Source organism: Phoca vitulina, unplaced genomic scaffold, assembly GCF_004348235.1.
Source record: "Phoca vitulina isolate PV1807 unplaced genomic scaffold, GSC_HSeal_1.0 scaffold19, whole genome shotgun sequence".
NCBI lineage: Eukaryota > Metazoa > Chordata > Mammalia > Carnivora > Phocidae > Phoca > Phoca vitulina.
In genome coordinates this window covers 24,688,700-24,707,295 of record NW_022589722.1, presented here as the reverse complement: position 1 = coordinate 24,707,295, position 18,596 = coordinate 24,688,700, and the positions used below count along the sequence as shown (strand labels likewise).

Below are 18,596 nucleotides of genomic sequence, written 5' to 3'. Positions count from 1 at the left end.
GTGGGCAGATCTGGGTTTTTCCAGCCACCCCCTAAACTGGGCCACCTGGAGAGTCCCTCGCCCCAAGCTGCCCAGGTGATGGAGGTTCAGAGGCCCTCGTTAGCCACACTCAGCCCACCCTGCTATGACAGCAGCAGCCCCCTCCAGGTCAAAACCAGGGTCCCCTCTGAAAAAAGCCACCCTCGGCCCTCCCCCACCCTTCCTTTCTTTCCTCCACCTTCCCCAACCCGATCTCGTCACCCTCAAGCATGTCTGCACCATGTTGCCCTAATAGGTGTGGGAATGTATGAATGAATGACCCAACTCCCCATTCATCAACAAGCTCCTCAAAGACAAGCTGACCATTCGCCCCTCTCCATTACCCCAGACAGCAGAGCCTTGCCTAGGGGTGGGTCCTTGGGAAACCTGGGGCAAAAAGTCAGGGCAAAGAGGTCAAGTTCCAAGACTAAACAGTCATGTGACCTTAGTCAGTCAATCGCTTCCCTTTCTGCTCTTGTTCAACGGGACGATGGCCCTGCCCTTGTTCTGCCAGCCCCCAGCTACTAGGGGCTGATGGGAGAACATCCAGTGATAGCAACAGCACTTGGACAGGGAAAGAAGCAAGGACCACTATCAAACCCAAGGTCAACTGACAGCCACCTTCCGAGGGCCGACCCCTAGATGCTGAGAACAATAGCTGCCATTTACTGAGTCCCGTAATGTGCCAGGGACCATCCTAAGTGCTTACACACTACATCCGGTTTCATCCTCCGCACAGCCTAGTAGGAAAGTGAGACTCAGAGATGTCACGTCCTTTGCCAAGGACACACAGCTAATAAGTGGGGGTGGCAGGATTCAGACCCAGAGCTGTCTGACTCAAGAGCAGCACACCTTGCTGCCTGGGCAAGTTTAACTCCTCGAGAGTCATTCGTTCATTCGCACCGCTGGGCACCTTCTAAGTGCAAGGCATCATGCTGGAAGGTGGGAAGGACCCAGCTTACAGGGACAAGGTCCCGCTGGAAAGGCGAGGGATGCAGGAGTCGGAGGAGGCTCCAGGCCCGGCCACCAGGCAAGGTGTCCTGAGCGATGCTTGGCCGCTGGGGCCTGGGCCGCAGAGTAGGGGTGGGGAGAGTACACAGGGCTGAGGAGGAGTTGGGGATAAGTATTTTAAACAAAGATCCATTTCTTAACTGCAGAACTTAGAGCTTTTGACAGGCCCTGCACCTCTAAAAAGAGGAAGTGGAAAGCAGGGTTTCCGTAACTTATTTGCCCACAAAACTGCCTTTTCAAGAGACGCCAATCCATCTCTGAGGAACACCAAGGCTTGGAAACATTAGCTCAGGCATTGGACTCTCGTTTTGAAATATAATTCATGTGCTATCAAATCTGGAAACGCTCTCAGAGATAACCCAGTCTGCCCCTCATTTTATGGATAGGGAAACTGAGGCCAGGGGAGGGTAGAGGTGGCCGGGGCAACAAAGGGCCTCCACAGCCCAGCCGGGACTCAAGCCCAGCCCTCGGAGTCCCCGTGGCCCACACAGCCCTGGAGGCCCTGGGTCGTGCCAAGGCACTGGGTATCTGTGTAGGCCTCTCCCCTCAAACTCTGAGCTCCTGTGTCTCATACAGAGTACATTCCCGAAAGTTCAGCTCAGCGTGAGAGATTCGGGGCAGACACCAGGAAGGGCTTTCTAGCAGCAGGGTCTGGAGAACAAGAACAAGAACAAGCAGTCTCCTTCTGGGAGCGCTTCTGAGAAAAGGGCAGAGGCCAGCGGCCCTGAGGCTGCCCTAGGCACTGGCCCGGCCTCCTTGTGGCCAGAGAGGGTGGGGCAGGGCAGGAAATGAAGACTCAGGCCCCAGGAGCTACCTTCCTGGCTTGGGGTGGGACCCTCAGCTTGGACCAGAAGAAACAAGGACGGGCGAGAGCCCCTGTTGGGACAAGCCCTGGAACGCTGCCGTCCTTCATCCTCCACAAGAGCTCAGGCCCTCCACCTCCAGGAAGCCAGTCCTGCCTGTTCCAGCCTCGCCTATCTGTTCCTCCTTGGAACCCTGACAGCAGCTCAACTCAGGAAAGACTCCCTGAGGTCATGCTGGGCCCTGGGGGGGCCAACACCAAGAAGGAAGGCATGGCCCTACCCTCAGGGGGCTCCAGGTAGGAGGTGGAGACCGGCCCGGAAGCCAGGCTGTGTAAGGGGAGGTGCAAGGCCATCTCCACCCCCACTGGAAAGTAATACAGGAAGAGAATTCCAACTGAGTTCGTGTCCAGGAGTGCATCCCTGAAGGGAGGGCCTCCAAGCTGGGCTGTAAGCAATGATGGATGGGGAGCACAGGGAAAGTGCAAAGGCCCGGGGGGTGGGTGGAGGAGGGGACTGATCCATGGTGGCACCTGGGGTCTAGTGGCAGGGGGGCAGAGTGGTCAGAGGCTGGGCTCAGGAGGTAAACCGCGGGTGCCAGTGCATTCCCACCTATCACTAGCTGGGTGAGCTAGGGCCTGTCACTGAACCTCCTGTGCCTCAGTTTCTTTCCTAGAAGGAGAATAATAACAGTACCCACTCACTGGATTGCTGAGAGGACAGAGCGCTCAGAGCCGGGCTGGCCCACAGGAGGCTCTGGAAGTGTGGGTCTCTGCTGTCAAGGGGGCACAGGGTAGGGGAGGCCCGGCCCCGAGGAGCTTATCACACACCACCCTGGTCTGATGCTGGGATTCGATGGGCAGATTATAAACTCCTGAAGGCAAGTCCACAGTGGCTACTCAGTAAACACTTGTGCACTTGAACTGCTGTGAGCACCGTTCACACCTCCCAGCACATAAATTACTACTACATACCAAACATTGAGCCAGGTACTTGTGTGCGTGCGTGCGTGCATGTGTGTGTGTGTGTGTGCATATTCTTAATTAATTCTCCCATCCACTCCCACATGTAGTGATATATAATATTATCAGCATTTTACACATGCAAAAACCAAATCCCATGAAGCTAACAGCATAAATTGCCCAAGGCCACGTGGATGCTAATGGCACAACTTCCTGACTCCAAGTCCAGTGCTCTTTCTACTGCCCTCCAAACCACAAACAACACAGCCCGTCCAGAGGCAGTGGGAGCCTAGGAAATGTTCGAGGGAGCTCTCACACTCCCCATGCACTCACCCAGACTAAGCTTCTGTCAAGGTCACTACCATACCCTTGACCCCTGACCTGTGCCCCTGAGCCCTCCCTCACCCCAATGTGCAGGCCCTCCCCTGCCACATCCCCCAAATCCCCACACACTCCAGTGTGACTGCAATTCTGACCTCCAGCTCTGGGGTCCAGAGCCCTGGCCCCCTGCCCTCTCCCCAGAGATTTGGGGCTCTGCAGGGGGTCATCACAGCCTCGGGGCTCCAGACACCCAGTGAGGGAGAGCAAGGCCCAGAGAGCTCGAAAAGTAAACACATCTGGACTGCCCCCCCCCCCCATTCAGAATCAGCCAGTCTGTGGTGGGAGCCAGGCTTCAGTACTTTTAAAAAACTTCACACATGATTCTAAAGTTCAGCAAGAATTAGAACCAATCCTCCAGACACCTGCTTAGGAGCTGGTGAGAAATGCAGAATGGCAGGGGCAGACCTGAAGAATGGGAGCCAGTGTGCTGCACACCTTTATGGTGAAAAGTACTGCCCTAGGCCGACCCCCGGCTTCCACACAAACCAGCAGGGAGGGATGAAGGCGAATCCCCTCCCCCTCCCCGGCCCCAGGACACTGGACGTGGATAGTGAGTATCTGAAGCACTGAGAGAGGGGGCCACAGGCCTGAGGGAATGAGGGAGTGACAGCCTAGACCAGGTAGGTGCCTGGAGGTGCTAAAGTGCTTTCCCAGTGTCCCCTCATCTGTCCTCAGTCAGGGAGAGAGTCTCATGCCCACCTGGGGAAACTGAGGCTGGAGCAGAGGCTCAACTTGACCAGCACCACCCTCGCCCTCACACAGCCCCAGCCCCACTGAAGAGCAGATTTCCCCCATCTCAGCTCAGTGTGTCCTGGGAGGAGGCAGGGAGGCACTGGGGGTCACTGCCCAGGTGAGAGATAAGGGCCTGAGACCTGGGGCAGGGAGCCCAGGGCAGAGCCTTCCACAGAGCAGGCCCAATGCCCTAGGAAGAGGACTCGGGGAGCTAAGGGGTTAAGGGTCACTGCTGACGGAAGCAGCTCTGCCAGGCGGGGTCCTCAGTGGGCTTTCCGTCTGACTGCCAGGGGCCGTCATTCACTGTCAGGGCTGTCTGAGCAGTAAGGCTGGGGCTGGCGGCAACAGAACCCAGGCGGGGTCCCAGGAAAAGCCTGCAGCTCCTGAAAGGCCTCTCCACCCAGGGAAGGAAACCTAACTCTGCACCATTACGCTCACACTGTGGGCCCCCGTCTCTGCTGGGGAGAGAGGGCAGGCCACAGAGTCCACCGGCCGCCACACCTCAGTGAGGATGGGCAGACTGGTTGGGGGTGTGGCTGTTCTGCCGAGGGCAGAAGCCAGGGTATCTTCACCCAGCACCAGTGCCCCCTCTCCAAACTCACTGCTCTCCAGGGATGGCTGGGGCCTTTGCCCTCTCTGCTGGAGGAAGCTGGGGCCCCCAGGGCCTGGGATGGGATGGAGAGGATTACAGTTGTCAGCATGGGGGTGGTCACGGCAGGGGTTCCCCCTCCCCTTCACCCCCCTCCATGCCCACAGCTCTGGGCATCTGGCAGCCCCTCCCTGCACCCCTGAAGGCCCACCTGCCTTATTCAGCACCTCTCAGCAGAAAGCCCAAGCACAGCAATGAGGAAACAGGAGAGAGGGAGAGAGAGAGAGAGACAGAGGGAGGGGAAGAGAGAGGCCCCCTCTGTCCAGCGTGGCTTCTCTGCAGACCCAGAGCGCCCACTGCCACCCCCACCCCCATCCTGGCACAGCTGGGCCAAGGAGGGTGAGGGAGAAGGCGGGGAGCCGGAGAGGGGCGCTGTGGGACCCCACGCCCCGGCTTCTTACCCTGGGCCCTCTCCCCCCACAGCCACCCCTCCCGGCCTAGGGGGTCTCAGACACCACGGGGAGCAGGGAAGTCCTTCCCTTGAAGAGGAGGAACCAAGGGGACGGGAGGACGAGTGGGGACCCACCGGGATCGAGAGATGCCAGGCAGGCGGGCAGCGGGCCGGCAGCAGCGAGTGCTGGAGACTGCTGCAGCAGCTGGACGCGACCGGCTGGATGCGCGTCCCTCCGTCCCTCTGTCCACCCAGGGCGGCTCCTCTCTGGGCGGTTCTGAGGCCGGGCGGGCGCTGTTAAAAAGCTTTTTATGTGTGTGTGTGTTAATCACATGATTGCCGTTCACCTGTATTTCGAACAAAGACAGCTCACTGTTTCAAGGCCCCGAACAAGAGTCTGGGCACAGGGAAGAGAAGGGAGGCGGGGGGAGGAGGGTTGGCAGCGCCGGGGGTGGCGTCGAGGAAAACTGGGGGGAGATTGTCCAAGGCCGGCAAGCGAGAGAAAGAGAAAACCCTTATCAAACTCCTAATTCACTGGGCTCCGAGGCCCCAGACACACTGGCCCGATTGTCTGGCTGGTTGTGTGTGCGAGCATGTGTGTGTGTGTGCTCCAATGTCCGTTCCCCCCACCCCCAACATGCCTTTGCCTCGTGTGACTACCTCATTGTGTCCCATTACCCACCCCCCTCCACCCCCTTGGCCTTTCCCAAGCATGAGGCCTTGCCTAGACCCCCTTTGCAGCCCCACTCCAGACAAGACTCCCTTGGGGTGGGCCTAGGGCCTTGCCCAGCCGCTGAGTTCAGAACCGTACATGGTCGCCAGCGCGGCCCGGGCTCCATCTGCCCCCTCCATGCCCACCCACACCTCTGCCTCGACACCCACCCTCTGGGAAGAGAGAGGGGCTGTGACCTTTGGGGGAGAGACCTGGGAAAGGGGAGAGGAAAAGGAGCCTTGGGTGATGGGCGGGAAAGAAAAAGGAGAGCGATCACCCCACTAGGGAGGTGGCTGAGGACAGAAGTGGGCAGAGAGGCGGGAGAGGGGGGTAGGGGAGTGCAGGACTTCATGACAACCTGGCCTGAGACCCCACACACACCAAGAGAGCATGAACCCAGTGTGGAGGGAGCTGCGGCCCCAGAAGCCTTTTGGACCTACTTGAAGAGGATCCCCCAGCCCAGGCCCATGGCCAGCCCCCTAGGAACTTCAGTCCTGCCTCTCTACCTTGAACAAGCCCAGCCCTTACAAGTGCTGTGCATCTGGTGAGAAGGGCCCAGGGGGGCAGCTAGGGCCTCTGCCCTGGGCAGGGGGTATCTAGCTGCCCCTGCCTCACCAGGTATGGACCCGCGTGTGCTCTCTCGCCATATGAGCAGAGGCAGAGGGTAGCCTGGGTCAGGGTGGGAGGCAGGCGAGGCAGGCTGAGAAGCAGCATCCCTCCGACCACAGTAGGCACTCCCTAAGAGTCTTAAACCAGCGATGCAGGCCAGCCGCCCTCAGATGTCCACAGAAACTTCACCCGTGTTCTCCTCATCCAGCCCCAATCCTTTGCCACCTGCCCATCCCACCACCTGAGCCAGAGGTTGGGGGTCCCAGTTGGGCCCAATTTTCCTGCAAGTAACAGGTTCTGACCCTGCCCACCTGCATCCCTTGGCTTGCCTGGCCTAACCACCCCCACTCCTACACCTCTCTGACTAAGCCCAGGCCCCAAGACAGGCCTGGGACAGCAGCGCCTGGAGCTGGGGTGGGGGGGCCTGGCGGAGGAGCCCTGAGTGTTGGGGATGAAGGACAGCGCTGGAGGCTCCACCTTCTGCCCTTCCCTCCCTCCCCTCCCCCTCCCCCTCTCCCCCTCCTTCCTTCCCAGCCCTCCGCAGCAGCTCAGTGCTCAGTCAGTCTCGGGCTGTCCGGCCAGGGTGGTTGGTGGTGAGGTTTCAGGCTCCGTCCTGACGAGGCCGTGGCCTGAGGCTCAGGGCCCCCCAGCCCCTCCCTCCCAGCCCACCAGCGTCACCCCCAAGCCCCGAGCTGGACCGCACACCTTGGGACACGGTTTTCCACTTCCTAAGGACGAGCCCCAGACTGGAGGAGAGGTCCGAGGAGGTGAGTGAGTGCGCAGACCGCTCCTCGGCTCCTGCCTTCGTGGGCCCTGGCCTGGGACCCTGCGGTGGGGCGTGGGTGGAGAGAGACTGACACCCGCATCTGCCCCCCACCCAGCTCCTCTAGACCCCATCGGGGGGCAGGCAGAAGGGAAGACGGAAAGGTGAGAGAAAAGGTGGGAAATTCCAGGAGCCAGGATTAGAGCAGAATAAAGAGTCCGTTTTTCTTCCTTTCCATCAACAAACCTCCACCCAAAAAGAGGTTTAAAAAAACCCAAACCCACCCACACCAAGAGACGGTTGGGACCAGGTGGTGGGAAGACGCGGAGGCGGGCGCTAGGAGGCCGAGCCCGGGTCTGGCATGTGCGCGGGCCCCAGGGGCTCTAGCGAGTTTAGGGGGAGCCGAGCGGGCGCCACATCGGGGCTGTGCCCGCGTCGCGTCTCGGGCTGCCGTCGGGGCTGCGCGCTCGGCCGCTCCATCGCGCCCTCCTTCCCGTCCAGGTGGGCGTTGGACTCTTCGCAAGGACCCCGGCGGCGGGCCCCGGGGACGCGGCCGAGGCGGCGGCGGCCGGGGGCGACATGGCGGAGGAGCAGGACCTATCCGAGGTGGAGCTGAGCCCCGTGGGCTCCGAGGAGCCCCGCTGCCTGTCCCCAGGGAGCGCGACCTCGCTGGGGCCCGACGGCGGTGGCGGCGGCGGCGGATCGGGCCTGCGAGCCAGCCCGGGGCCCGGCGAGCTGGGCAAGGTCAAGAAGGAGCAGCAGGACGGCGAGGCGGACGATGACAAGTTCCCCGTGTGCATCCGCGAGGCCGTCAGCCAGGTGCTGAGCGGCTACGACTGGACGCTGGTGCCCATGCCCGTGCGCGTCAACGGCGCCAGCAAGAGCAAACCGCACGTCAAGCGGCCCATGAACGCCTTCATGGTGTGGGCGCAGGCGGCGCGCAGGAAGCTGGCCGACCAGTACCCGCACCTGCACAACGCCGAGCTCAGCAAGACGCTAGGCAAGCTCTGGAGGTGAGCGCCCCCGACTCGCCTCCGGGGAGCTCCCGCGGGCCCCCTAGCTGCGGGTGGATTCAGGCTAGACGGGCACTGCCCGGGCCCTTCTCGCGGGGGCAGCCACCGCTTTGATGGGACTGGAAGACCAGGTGTGGGCACTGGACCCGCCCTTCCCCCCATGAGTACCCCCTTGAGGTTGCACTGGCTTAGAACTACAGCGGCCTAGGCAAGGCTCCCCACCCGGGGCAGCGGACCGGAGGGCGCCCCCTCGTGGTTGGAATTCTGTCGGTGGCAGGCGAAGGGCCTGAGCTTCTTGCTGGGGGGGGTGAAGGCGAGAGGGAGGGGAGGATCCCGAGGGCCCCACTCCAAAGGTCTTCACCAACGGCTTTCCCGCCGGCACAGCACACTGGCGGGTGCCACCGCCACTGGCCCCAGTGGTCAGGGGGATGCCCGAGAAATGTTTGGGAAAGAACGGAAGGCCTGGCTGGAGAGGCAGGGAAACTAAGGCAGCCAGATGGAGAACTGGGGGGTAGTTCAAGGAAAATAAGGAATTCAGACAGGAGTCTTTGAAAGAGTGAGGGATGGAGAACTGCCAAGGGCAAATCTATCACTGCAGGATCCTGTCCTGTCCCAGCTACCTTCATCGTGCCTTCCTTATCCTCCCCTCCTTTGGGGGGGGAGGGGGCTCTTCTCGTTATCCTCTAGGGAAGGGGACACAGAAAGAAGTCTCCCCTCCCACCCTGTCCCAGAGCTGCCAGGCCTGCCTCTCTCTCCCTTCCTCCCCCATCCGGCGCCATCTTCTTTTCCAGGGCCCCACCCAGCGTTGAGTAACCTCCTACCCCTCCAGCCCCAGAGCTGGAGCTGAGAGCCCTGGCCAGGAGGAAACCTTGGCCCCTCTTCCTACCCAGGGTGCCTCAGAGTCCTTGGTTCCCTGGGTCCAGCCCAAAGCTCTGGGGAAAAACATGCCCCCCAAAGAGGAAGTCTGCCACCCCTCACCTCAGGTCTGGGGCTCAGCCTGGCCCCTTGGGTTATGTTGAGCAGGGTAACAACCTTGGGTTGTGTTGAGTAGGGTAACAACCTCCCACCTCAGGCGTCCTGGGCAGCTCAGAAAAAGAACAGGGGTTCCAAGAGATGCAAGCCTGCAGAGACCACCTGATTCCCCACTAGACTGCCCAAGAGACAGGCCCAGAAAGGCAAAGGGACCTCAAAGGCCACAACACAGCTGGTGGCAGAGCAGGGCCACAACCCAGGTCTCCTAACTCTTCGTCTAGTGGTTTTCCCCCACACTGTCCTCGGTGACAGTGGTGGGTCACCCCTTCGCTCTAAAGCGTGATGGGGGGGTAGGGCAGAGAAGGGGAGAGCAGGAGTGAGGCATACCTGAGTTTCAGAAAGTTGGGGCTTCTCAGAGGAGCCTGCCTCCCTCCTGCTGCTGCCCACCCCTTGTGGGCCCCAGCATAATGGAGATTGGGCCTAGAAGGCCAACGGTTTAGGGTAGTAGAAGCAAGAAGGTCCCCCAAGAGACCCAAGAGGGATTCACATCCAGCTCCGTGGCCCCATGAGTTTGCTGATGGCATGGTGCCCCTTCACCTCCCCAACCCAGCCCTCAGCGCTCTGCTCATCCTGGGCAGGCAGGCTCGGGGCTTAGTGGCCAGTCTGCTGTGTCAACTCAGAGGCTCCAGCTCTGCCCAAGAGCAGAGGTCAAAACTAGCTCCTCTGCCCAAGGTCCATCTGCACCTGCGTAGGGCACAGCCCAGGCCAGTACCCTTGGTGCTGTGGGACAGAGAAGAGCAAACGAGAGACAGACAACCAGGAGGGAGACAGACAGGCAGATCGAGCAGACCTGGGGGATCAGGAACAGACCCCAGCACCAGCCCAGTGACAGCATGAAAGCAAGGATGGACCCCCACTTCTCCCTCAACCCACTCTGAAGGATTTAAGACTGGACCCTCCACTGTCCCTGTCCCTGTTCCCCCAGCCCAGAACCCTGGGCTTGGGCTCTCTCAGGGGACTAGTTTCTGGCCATCACTGATTGGCCCCAAGGGCCAGTCTAGCATAGGGCCATCAGGAAAGCGGATGCTGCTTGCTCAGGACCCAAGTCCAGGGGTAGGAGGGTGGCAGGACAATGACAAGGATGAAAGGCTATGCCCACAGGTGGGGGGGACACCTGGATCCTGGGTGGGGACCCCTCCTGAAATCCCTCCCAGGCTCATGACTCCCAGGCCTCCAGGAAGGGGGATGGGCTAGACAGGCAGAACTGGAAAACAGGGCCCTAAACCCAAAAAGAGAAAGACATGAGGACAGACTGCTTGGGGTGCTGGAAGTAGGTTGGGGTCGGACACACCGGCGTCCAGGTCCTGGCTCCTAAGTGGCTATGTGAGCTCTGACAGTCAGGCTAACCTTCAGGGCCCGCCTGGGAAAAGACTGTTGGATGCTGATCACATGCTGACGCTTGTACATAGGTTGACGTGCCTGGAGAGAGTAATTAGACCCCAGAGACTAGAAAGGGGGTCACAGGCTGGAGCCTCTCCTGACCCCCAAGTCCACAGGTGCCTTCCCTGACAGGAAGAGCAGATGGAACAGCAGCCGGTGCCCCACCTTGGGAACCCCCACCCCAGTCAGGATTTCCCATTTGCAGGGGTAACCAGCCTACCCTCTCCTGGCCCCTATTCCAAACCTTGGAGACCTAGAGGACAGAGGCCAGGTGGAGAGCAAATGAAGATCAGGTTTGCAGTTAGAGCTTTGGGTGACGTGGGGGCCTGGAGGGCAATGCTGAGCGAGGCTGGTGCTGGGGTCAAGATTAGATTTGAGGTGGTTTACTTGGTGGGGGCAGGATGGGTCTGGGGTTAGGAGAGAATGAACAGAGCTGAGGTTGGGGTCGGGGCTTGGAGGCTCGTTAGCCAACTATAGCTGCTGAAGGACAGTTGAGGGACCGGGCTGGGGTGGGGGCTGAGGGCTGGGGGTTGGGAGGGCCGGGGGTCAGGATTCTGTCAAGGTTAGGGTATTGCTGGGAACTAGCAAGGGAGGCGACAGGGTGTGCTGTGTTTGAATCTTCCCTCTCTCCATGCCCCCTACTGTTTTCTGGCTGATTCACACCCAGTTGCCAGCTGGACAGAGGGCACAAGGAAGGTTTGGGGTAGGAGAGGAAGCTCAGTGTCCCCAGCCATTCCAGAGCCTCTGTGCTGGGGCCCTTGGCTGTGGGCTGAGCCTGCTCTGCGCCCTCTAGTGCAGCTCTCTCCCCGCCCCCCAACACACACACACACACACACACACACACACACACACACACACACCTTCAGGGCCCGCCCCTCTCTGCTGGCCAGCCTCCCTGAGGCCTGGCTGGGGTGGGGGTTGGGGTGGGAGGTTGGTCTGCATGGCGGGGGGAGGAAGGCTGCAGCCCACTTCCTCACCCCGGAGGAGGCGCTGGTCTGGGGTCTTCATGCCATCACTCAGCTAGAGGGACCCTTGGAGAAAGCTGCCTTAGGGCTGGGTTCTGGCAGCCTGGGGGGAGGGGGTGGCGGGGTGGGGGGGGAGGCTAAGCTGCACAGGAATGCTGCTGCCGGCTAGGAGGTGCCTGGTATGACCACCCCCTCCCATCCTGGGCAGGAGGGCTAGGCCTTCCTGACTGGGGGAAGAGGGCACCCACTGGGGAGGGGGTGGGCAGCTGGAGAGAGAGGCCCTTTGGGCAGGACAGAGTCGCACCCACACTGTCCCTCACGTCTAGGATTCTATGAGTTTGTTCTTTCCCCTCAGGCCCTCTGCAAGGTACCCTATTCCGCCCTCCTCACCTAGGGGCAGGGGGAGAGGGTCTGTGGGCCTCTGTCCCAGGGTCTGGGAAGAAAGTCTAGCTTCCTCTAGCCTCTGTCACCCCCTGGACAAGGAGATATGATCTCCCCCAGGATGCCGTGACCCCGCATAGCGAAGGGGACTTACATCCTGCCCCTTCGGCCACACCACACTGGAATTCACAAAATGAGCATTCCAGAGTTGAGAGGGCCCACCCCAGGTCCTCCTGCCCAAGCCCCCCAGCAGTAGTAGAACAGCACCTGTTTCTCAAGGTGCCCGCCCTCCATCCCCAGGCCTTGTGCAAAGTGCTTCACACCCAGGACCTTGGCCAATCCCACACCCACTGAAGTAAGCATTATCATCCTCATTTGATAAGCAAAGAAAGAAACTAAGGCTCATAGAAGTGATTTGCCCATGGTCACACAGCTAGCCAGTAGCAGAGACTGGACTCTTCCCCCTCACTACACTGTTGCTCAGTTTGCATACCTCCAGCCCCAGGGAGCTCACCCCCTAAGGAGGCAGCCAGCTCTACCTGCAGACAGCTTTGATGCTGAAAAAATTTTTTCTTTCCTTGAACTGAAGCTCTGTGTCCCTCAAAAGCTCTATTCCTGGGGCACCTGGGTGGTTCAGTCAGTTGAGCATCTGACCCTTGGTTTCGTCTCAGGTTGTGAGCTTCTCCTGACTCCTGGGATCGAGCCCCAATCTTGGGCTCCTCAAGCAGAGTCTGCTTGTCCCTCCCCATCCCCCCCTCACCCCCCCCCCCCCCCCCCCCCCCTCGCGTGCTTGCACTCGCGCACTCTCTCTCTAGGATAAATGAATAAATCTTAAAAAAAAAAAAAAAGAAGAAGAAGAAAAAGCAAAAGCTCTATTCCTACTTCTAACTCCATCCGCAGGGTTGCCAGGAGCAGCAGGCTGATCGCTCTCACACCCCAGCCCCTGAGAGTTTAGGGAGAGAGATCACAGCCTTCTGAGCCTGTGGTTCCTTGGGCCTCACTTCCTAGTTTGTAAATCAAAGAGCAAGCCCCTGCCCTGGGCCCTGCCTGCCCTGTGGGCTTGCCATCCCCGGACCTCATTTGTTTGAGGGCAGAGACTCACGCTGGCCCCTCTACTATCTCCCCCAACTATACCACCCCAGGCTGCTGAACGAGAGTGACAAGCGCCCCTTCATTGAGGAGGCTGAGCGGCTCCGGATGCAGCACAAGAAGGACCACCCGGACTACAAGTACCAGCCCCGGCGGCGGAAGAATGGGAAGGCGGCCCAGGGGGAGTCAGAGTGTCCTGGCGGGGAGGCGGAGCAGGGCGGGGCTGCCGCCATCCAAGCCCACTACAAGAGCGCCCACCTGGACCACCGGCACCCGGGAGAGGGCTCCCCCATGTCAGACGGGAACCCCGAGCACCCCTCAGGTGAGGGCTGGGCTGATGACGAGCTGTGGGTGGGGAGAGCCTGGGCACTGGGGAGAGGCGAGGGCTGGCTGCTGTGAGACCCGGACCCACAACCGGCCTGGGGGCTGGGGAGGCTGCCAGGCTGCAAGTAGCCCTAGCTGGGGTGCAGGGTCCCGGAGGGAGCTCAGTGGGAACTCAGACGCCAAAGGAAGTGGCTGGGCACGATGGCTCCAGCTGATGGAAGAGGGTGCCGCTGCTGAGTGAAGAGGCCAGTTAAGGAGGCCGTGGAGGCCAAGGGGTGAGTTACAACCGGAAAAGCAGAGACAGAATGATTTTGAGAAATGGGAGATCAGATGCAGGAGAGATCACTGCCGGGAGCCACGGCATGTGATGTTGAGCAAGTGCCACGGAGGGGCCAGACACAGGGCATCTCGTTGCATTTGCATTTATGAAAAGAGCAGCTAACATTAATTGAGCACCTACTGTGTACCAGGCACCCTAATTGCCTTAGGTGTATTAACTCATTCAATCACTCTGAGCTGTGATGAGGCAGCCACACTGCCTGGGCTCAGACTTCAGCTGTGTGACAAGTGACTCCCATGTCCTGGATGAGAAAACGGGCACAGCTGAGTCTGAGCCCAGGCAGCTGGACTCTGGGGCCCCTGCCAGCACCACTGCTGCCCCGCTTACGCTCATACAGCGTATAGAATATGCCATATGTGGGCTCGGGCACACAGGAAGTCTCCGTAAGCACAGCTCTGCCCTCAGGAGACACGCCCGAGCCCTCCTTTGTGCCAGACCTGGGAGCAGACACCAGGGGCACCAACAAGAGAAGCTCCCTGGTCTCGGAGGTCCACAGTCTAGAGGGAGGAGCAGGTATGAACACGAATGAAGAAGAAACAAGTGTGCATGAAGCCTGTACCTCCAGAAGGAGGCCATGTCTGAGCCGCTCGGTATCATCTCTGTTTTACTGATACGGAGACAGGTTAGAGAAGATGGGCATTTTCCCAGGATCACACAGTAAGTGATAGAACCAGGATTCAAGCCCAGGCGGCTCTCAAAATCCAGAGCACTTGGCCAGTGCAGGACCTGGCATTGCCTCTGGTCTGATGAGGGAGACACGGGCCGGCCCTCAAGGAGCCCCCAGTCTCACAGACCATGGACATGTTCTCTCCCCGATGGGATCCCCAGTCCGGCTGTCTCTCCCACACACTTACATACCTCATCTTCAGAGATTCAGGGACACACCACACACACATACACACAGAGCAGAAGACCCCAGACCACATACCAAACAGCCACCTCAGAATATAACTGTGGGCATGGGCTTTTTCTCAGCCTTCAAGGCCAGCTCAGCTTCCTCTCCTCAGGGAGACCTTCCCCAGGTCCCCAGGACAGGGTGGGTGGCTTCCTCCTCTGGTCTCCTGAGCCCTCTGCATATCCTGTCACTTCTGATGCTGCCCTCCAGTTCTGTGTGAGTCTCTGGATCCTCCACCAAGACTCTTGAGCTTGTAAAGATAGGACCCATCTTATTTATGTTTGTATGCCCTGCACCTGGCACCGTGCCCCCTAAGCATTTGCTGAATGAATATGTGAACGAGAAAATAGAGGAACAGGGGTGGAGCAGGTCAGCTATCTAAGTGTCCTCCTGATCAAGCAAGGAAAAGCAGCTGGAGGGACGAGGGGCAGCACAGCTGAGCGAGAGGCCGGTGGGGCAGAGTCAGAGGGAAGGCTTCCCGGAGTGAGGGGCCCTTGAGCGGGCTTTGGGAGGACAGACGGGGCTAGAGGGGACACATGGCTGTTTGGGGGCCAAGGGCGGAGGGGGTGGGGGAGGAGGTACAGGCAAGCTAGCCAAAGTGAAGCAGTCAGTAGTGATGCGGGCAGACGAGGTCAGCAGCAAGGAGAGCAGCGGGCAGAAGCCAAGCACTCAAGAGAACAGGCACGCACAGAGCGATGCGCCAGCCCCGTCACGGCCGACAGCTAAGGGGCAGTGGGAGCAGGGAAGGAAGCCGACTTCAGCTGATATGAGGAACAACTTCCCAACAGGGAAGGTTTTTCAAAATGCAGCACGCCTGTCTAGGAGGTGGGTGACAGAGGGAGTCCTGCTCTGGGGGGAGAGGGAGACGCACCCCTCAGAATGGGGAATTTCAGAAACAACTGGAGACCAGCCCTAGACCGTTACAGAATTAAGTGCCAACTCGGGCTGCCCAAACACGTAAAGCTTACAAGGTCATGCAGTGATCCATCCTCGGCCTCCTGGAGGCATCTTTTCTGACGGTGAACCATCAGAATCCAGAAGCCTCTGACCTCGCTTCCCACTTTCTTTCTGTCTCCCTTTCACCCAGGCCAGAGCCATGGCCCACCTACCCCTCCGACCACCCCAAAGACAGAGCTGCAGTCGGGCAAGGCAGACCCCAAGCGGGATGGGCGCTCCATGGGGGAGGGCGGGAAGCCTCACATCGACTTCGGCAACGTGGACATCGGTGAGATCAGCCACGAGGTAATGTCCAACATGGAGACCTTTGATGTGGCTGAGTTGGACCAGTACCTGCCACCCAACGGGCACCCGGGCCACGTGAGCAGCTACTCGGCAGCCGGCTACGGGCTGGGCAGCGCCCTGGCTGTGGCCAGTGGACACTCCGCCTGGATCTCCAAGCCACCAGGTGTGGCTCTGCCCACGGTCTCGCCACCCGGTGTGGATGCCAAAGCCCAGGTGAAGACGGAGACCGCGGGGCCCCAGGGCCCCCCACACTACACCGACCAGCCATCCACCTCGCAGATCGCCTACACCTCCCTCAGCCTGCCCCACTACGGCTCCGCCTTTCCCTCCATCTCCCGCCCCCAGTTTGACTACTCTGACCATCAGCCCTCAGGACCCTATTATGGCCATTCAGGCCAGGCCTCTGGCCTCTATTCGGCCTTCTCCTACATGGGGCCCTCGCAGCGGCCCCTCTACACGGCCATCTCTGACCCCAGCCCCTCAGGGCCCCAGTCCCACAGCCCCACACACTGGGAGCAGCCGGTATATACGACGCTGTCCCGGCCTTAGAGGGAGCCCCGTCATCACCACCCTGCCCAGCCCCTCTGGGTAGCACGCCCCTTCCCCCAGCCCTCGTGCCCTGTTCCTCACCCATCTCAGGCCTGCTGGTGGCTGTGGAGGAGGCTGCAGAGGCTGACAGCTGAGGGAAGGCTTTCTGTCTGGCTCACCACCTTTGATGACCCCACCCCGTCCTATCCAGGCTCCAGCCCAGGCAAAGCCCTGGGCTACCAGGCTGGGCAGAGGAGAAGGAGGTTGACTGTCGCCCCTAGAATGAACGATGAGGGGCTGCACCTTCCCCCCAGGAATGACCCTCATCCCAGGACCTGAGAAAGACCCCCTCACCCTCCTCTGGGAGTAGGGGAGGCATCCAGGGTCAGATGGGAATCGGAGGCCCTGCCACACCTGTGCCCGTGTTCGCGCTCTCGTGGAGAATGAGGGGTCTGACATAATCCGTGCCACCTGGGCCACGTGCCTAAGATCAAAGCCGGCCAGAGACCTGCATCAGTGCCCACAGTGGGCTACAACTGCCCCTCGGGGGCTGAGGACAGCTTTGAACAGCTTTGGGGGGGATCTCAGAGGGAGGGCTCCTCATCCCCTCAGGGCCCCCTCCCTTTCTGAACACAGGGAGGAACTGGCACAGAGGCCTCCAGATGCAATTCTGTGCCAATCACTTCATTCTTTGTCTAACGGAGAAAGAGCACCCCGGCCCTACTCCGCTACAACCTCCCAGACCTTGAGGCACCTCCCGGATGAGGAGGCAGGGGCTCCAGGAAAGGATTCAGAGACAATTCACAGAGCCTTCCTCCCAGGCTCCCCGCCAACTCCCTCTCCCCTCACCAGGCTCTGCGGTCCCTGCTCTGTCAGCCCCAACTCCTCGGGCTTCCCAGAGCGTCATAGCTGCTCGGGCCCCAGCCCTCAGCTCCAGGAGGAGACACAGGGCCTGGCACCCAGGTTGCTGGCAGCAGGCTGAAGACACTAAACTCCTGACATGTACGTTCTGCCCTGGCCTTTTGCCCTTTGCCTCCCAGTGGTATTTGAATAAAGTATGTAGCTCTGTCTGCCCCTATTTTCCTGTTCTGCAGCCCCCACAGTCCACATGTAACTCATTACTGCCCCCCTTATTTATCTCAGTAGAACCCTCTCCCCTCTCCCCTCCTCCTAGGTACTCCAGCCCCTATTAACTCTGCATTAAGCATTCCACATAATAAAATTAAAGGTTCCGGTTACCTGCTTGGTGGGCCTGACCTGGCCTGTCTCTTGGTCTCTTATCCCTGCACCTGTGCTTCCTCAGAATCTCTTTCTGGAAACAGCAAGGGGGTAGAATGCAAAGGACAGATAATGCAAAGGTCTCCTCTCTCCCGTGAGAAGGTGGGGGCCCTGCAGTGTGTTGGGACAACTAGCATCCCAATGGGGTCAGTGGGTGCCCAGGGTTGAGGCCTCCGCTGGGAGCTCTCTCCCAGCCCAGCTGTGCCCATACTGTAGGTGGATCACTTGCCGTTCCAGCTGGAGCTCAGCAAGAGCACCTTCCGAGTAGCCCCTTTCACTTGTCCAGCAGAGGGGTGGGGCTTGAAAGAACTCAAGGCACACGTATTTGAAAGAGGTGGGTCAAGCCTGACGTCTGGCTGTCTGCAGCCAGCAGGCCTGTCCGTTAGGATGTGTGGACTCTCACTGCCCCCCTCTCTGTGCCTCCCCTCCCCCAGCACATATACACCCCTTGGTCTGCTCCGGGATCTAGCCAAGTCTTCCTGGCAGTTGCCTGTGTCTGGGTGTGAACCCAGGATGGCAGACACGCAACCTCATCCTTCAGTGCTCATTCCCTAAGAGCTCTCCCCTCGGTGGAATTCCAACCTGTGCTCGGGGGCAGAGGCCACTCCTCAGGGGCAAGGGAAACCTCTTTAGCGTCATGCTGCACTCATGGATGGCTCTGGGGTTGGAAGTCTCCCTTAGACCAGGCTCCTAATGACAGTAACAGCTCCCGTGCCCTGAGTGCTCCCTGACCAAATGCTCTGTCGAGCGCTTTATTATCATTCAGGCCCAGGAGAGAGTGGGTCCACTCATCCCTATTTTCCAAATGGGCAGCTAAAACTGAGAGGTTGATGCTAAGAAGCACTGGTACCAGAATCTGCAGCCAGCTGACTCCAAAGCTTGTCACCTCTTTCACCCTGCCCATGGCTTGCAGGCCTCACTTCTGCTTGTCATCGGGAGTGATGCTTCTTCCACTGCTCCAGACCAGCATCCCCAGCTCCCTTATCCATTTCTTCCATCCGTGGGCTCCAGCCCCTCACCGCCTAGTCAGGACCTGCGGTGGGGCAGGGAGCACCAAGAACTAGCCCAGTCCCTCAGGCTGGCCACACTCCCATCTGGAAG

General features: G+C 59.9%; 1 protein-coding gene across 1 annotated transcript; it reads left to right on the top strand.

The window, feature by feature from the left end:
- Positions 1 to 6,833: 6,833 nt before the first annotated feature.
- On the top strand, positions 6,834 to 17,778 carry SOX10 (SRY-box transcription factor 10). Its single transcript, XM_032416279.1, has 4 exons — positions 6,834 to 7,032; positions 7,530 to 8,041; positions 12,942 to 13,210; positions 15,535 to 17,778. Exons 2-4 carry the CDS (start codon positions 7,608 to 7,610, stop codon positions 16,236 to 16,238), a joined length of 1,407 nt encoding a protein of 468 aa, XP_032272170.1. The 5' UTR covers positions 6,834 to 7,032; positions 7,530 to 7,607; the 3' UTR covers positions 16,239 to 17,778.
- The last annotated feature ends 818 nt before the right edge of the window (positions 17,779 to 18,596 follow it).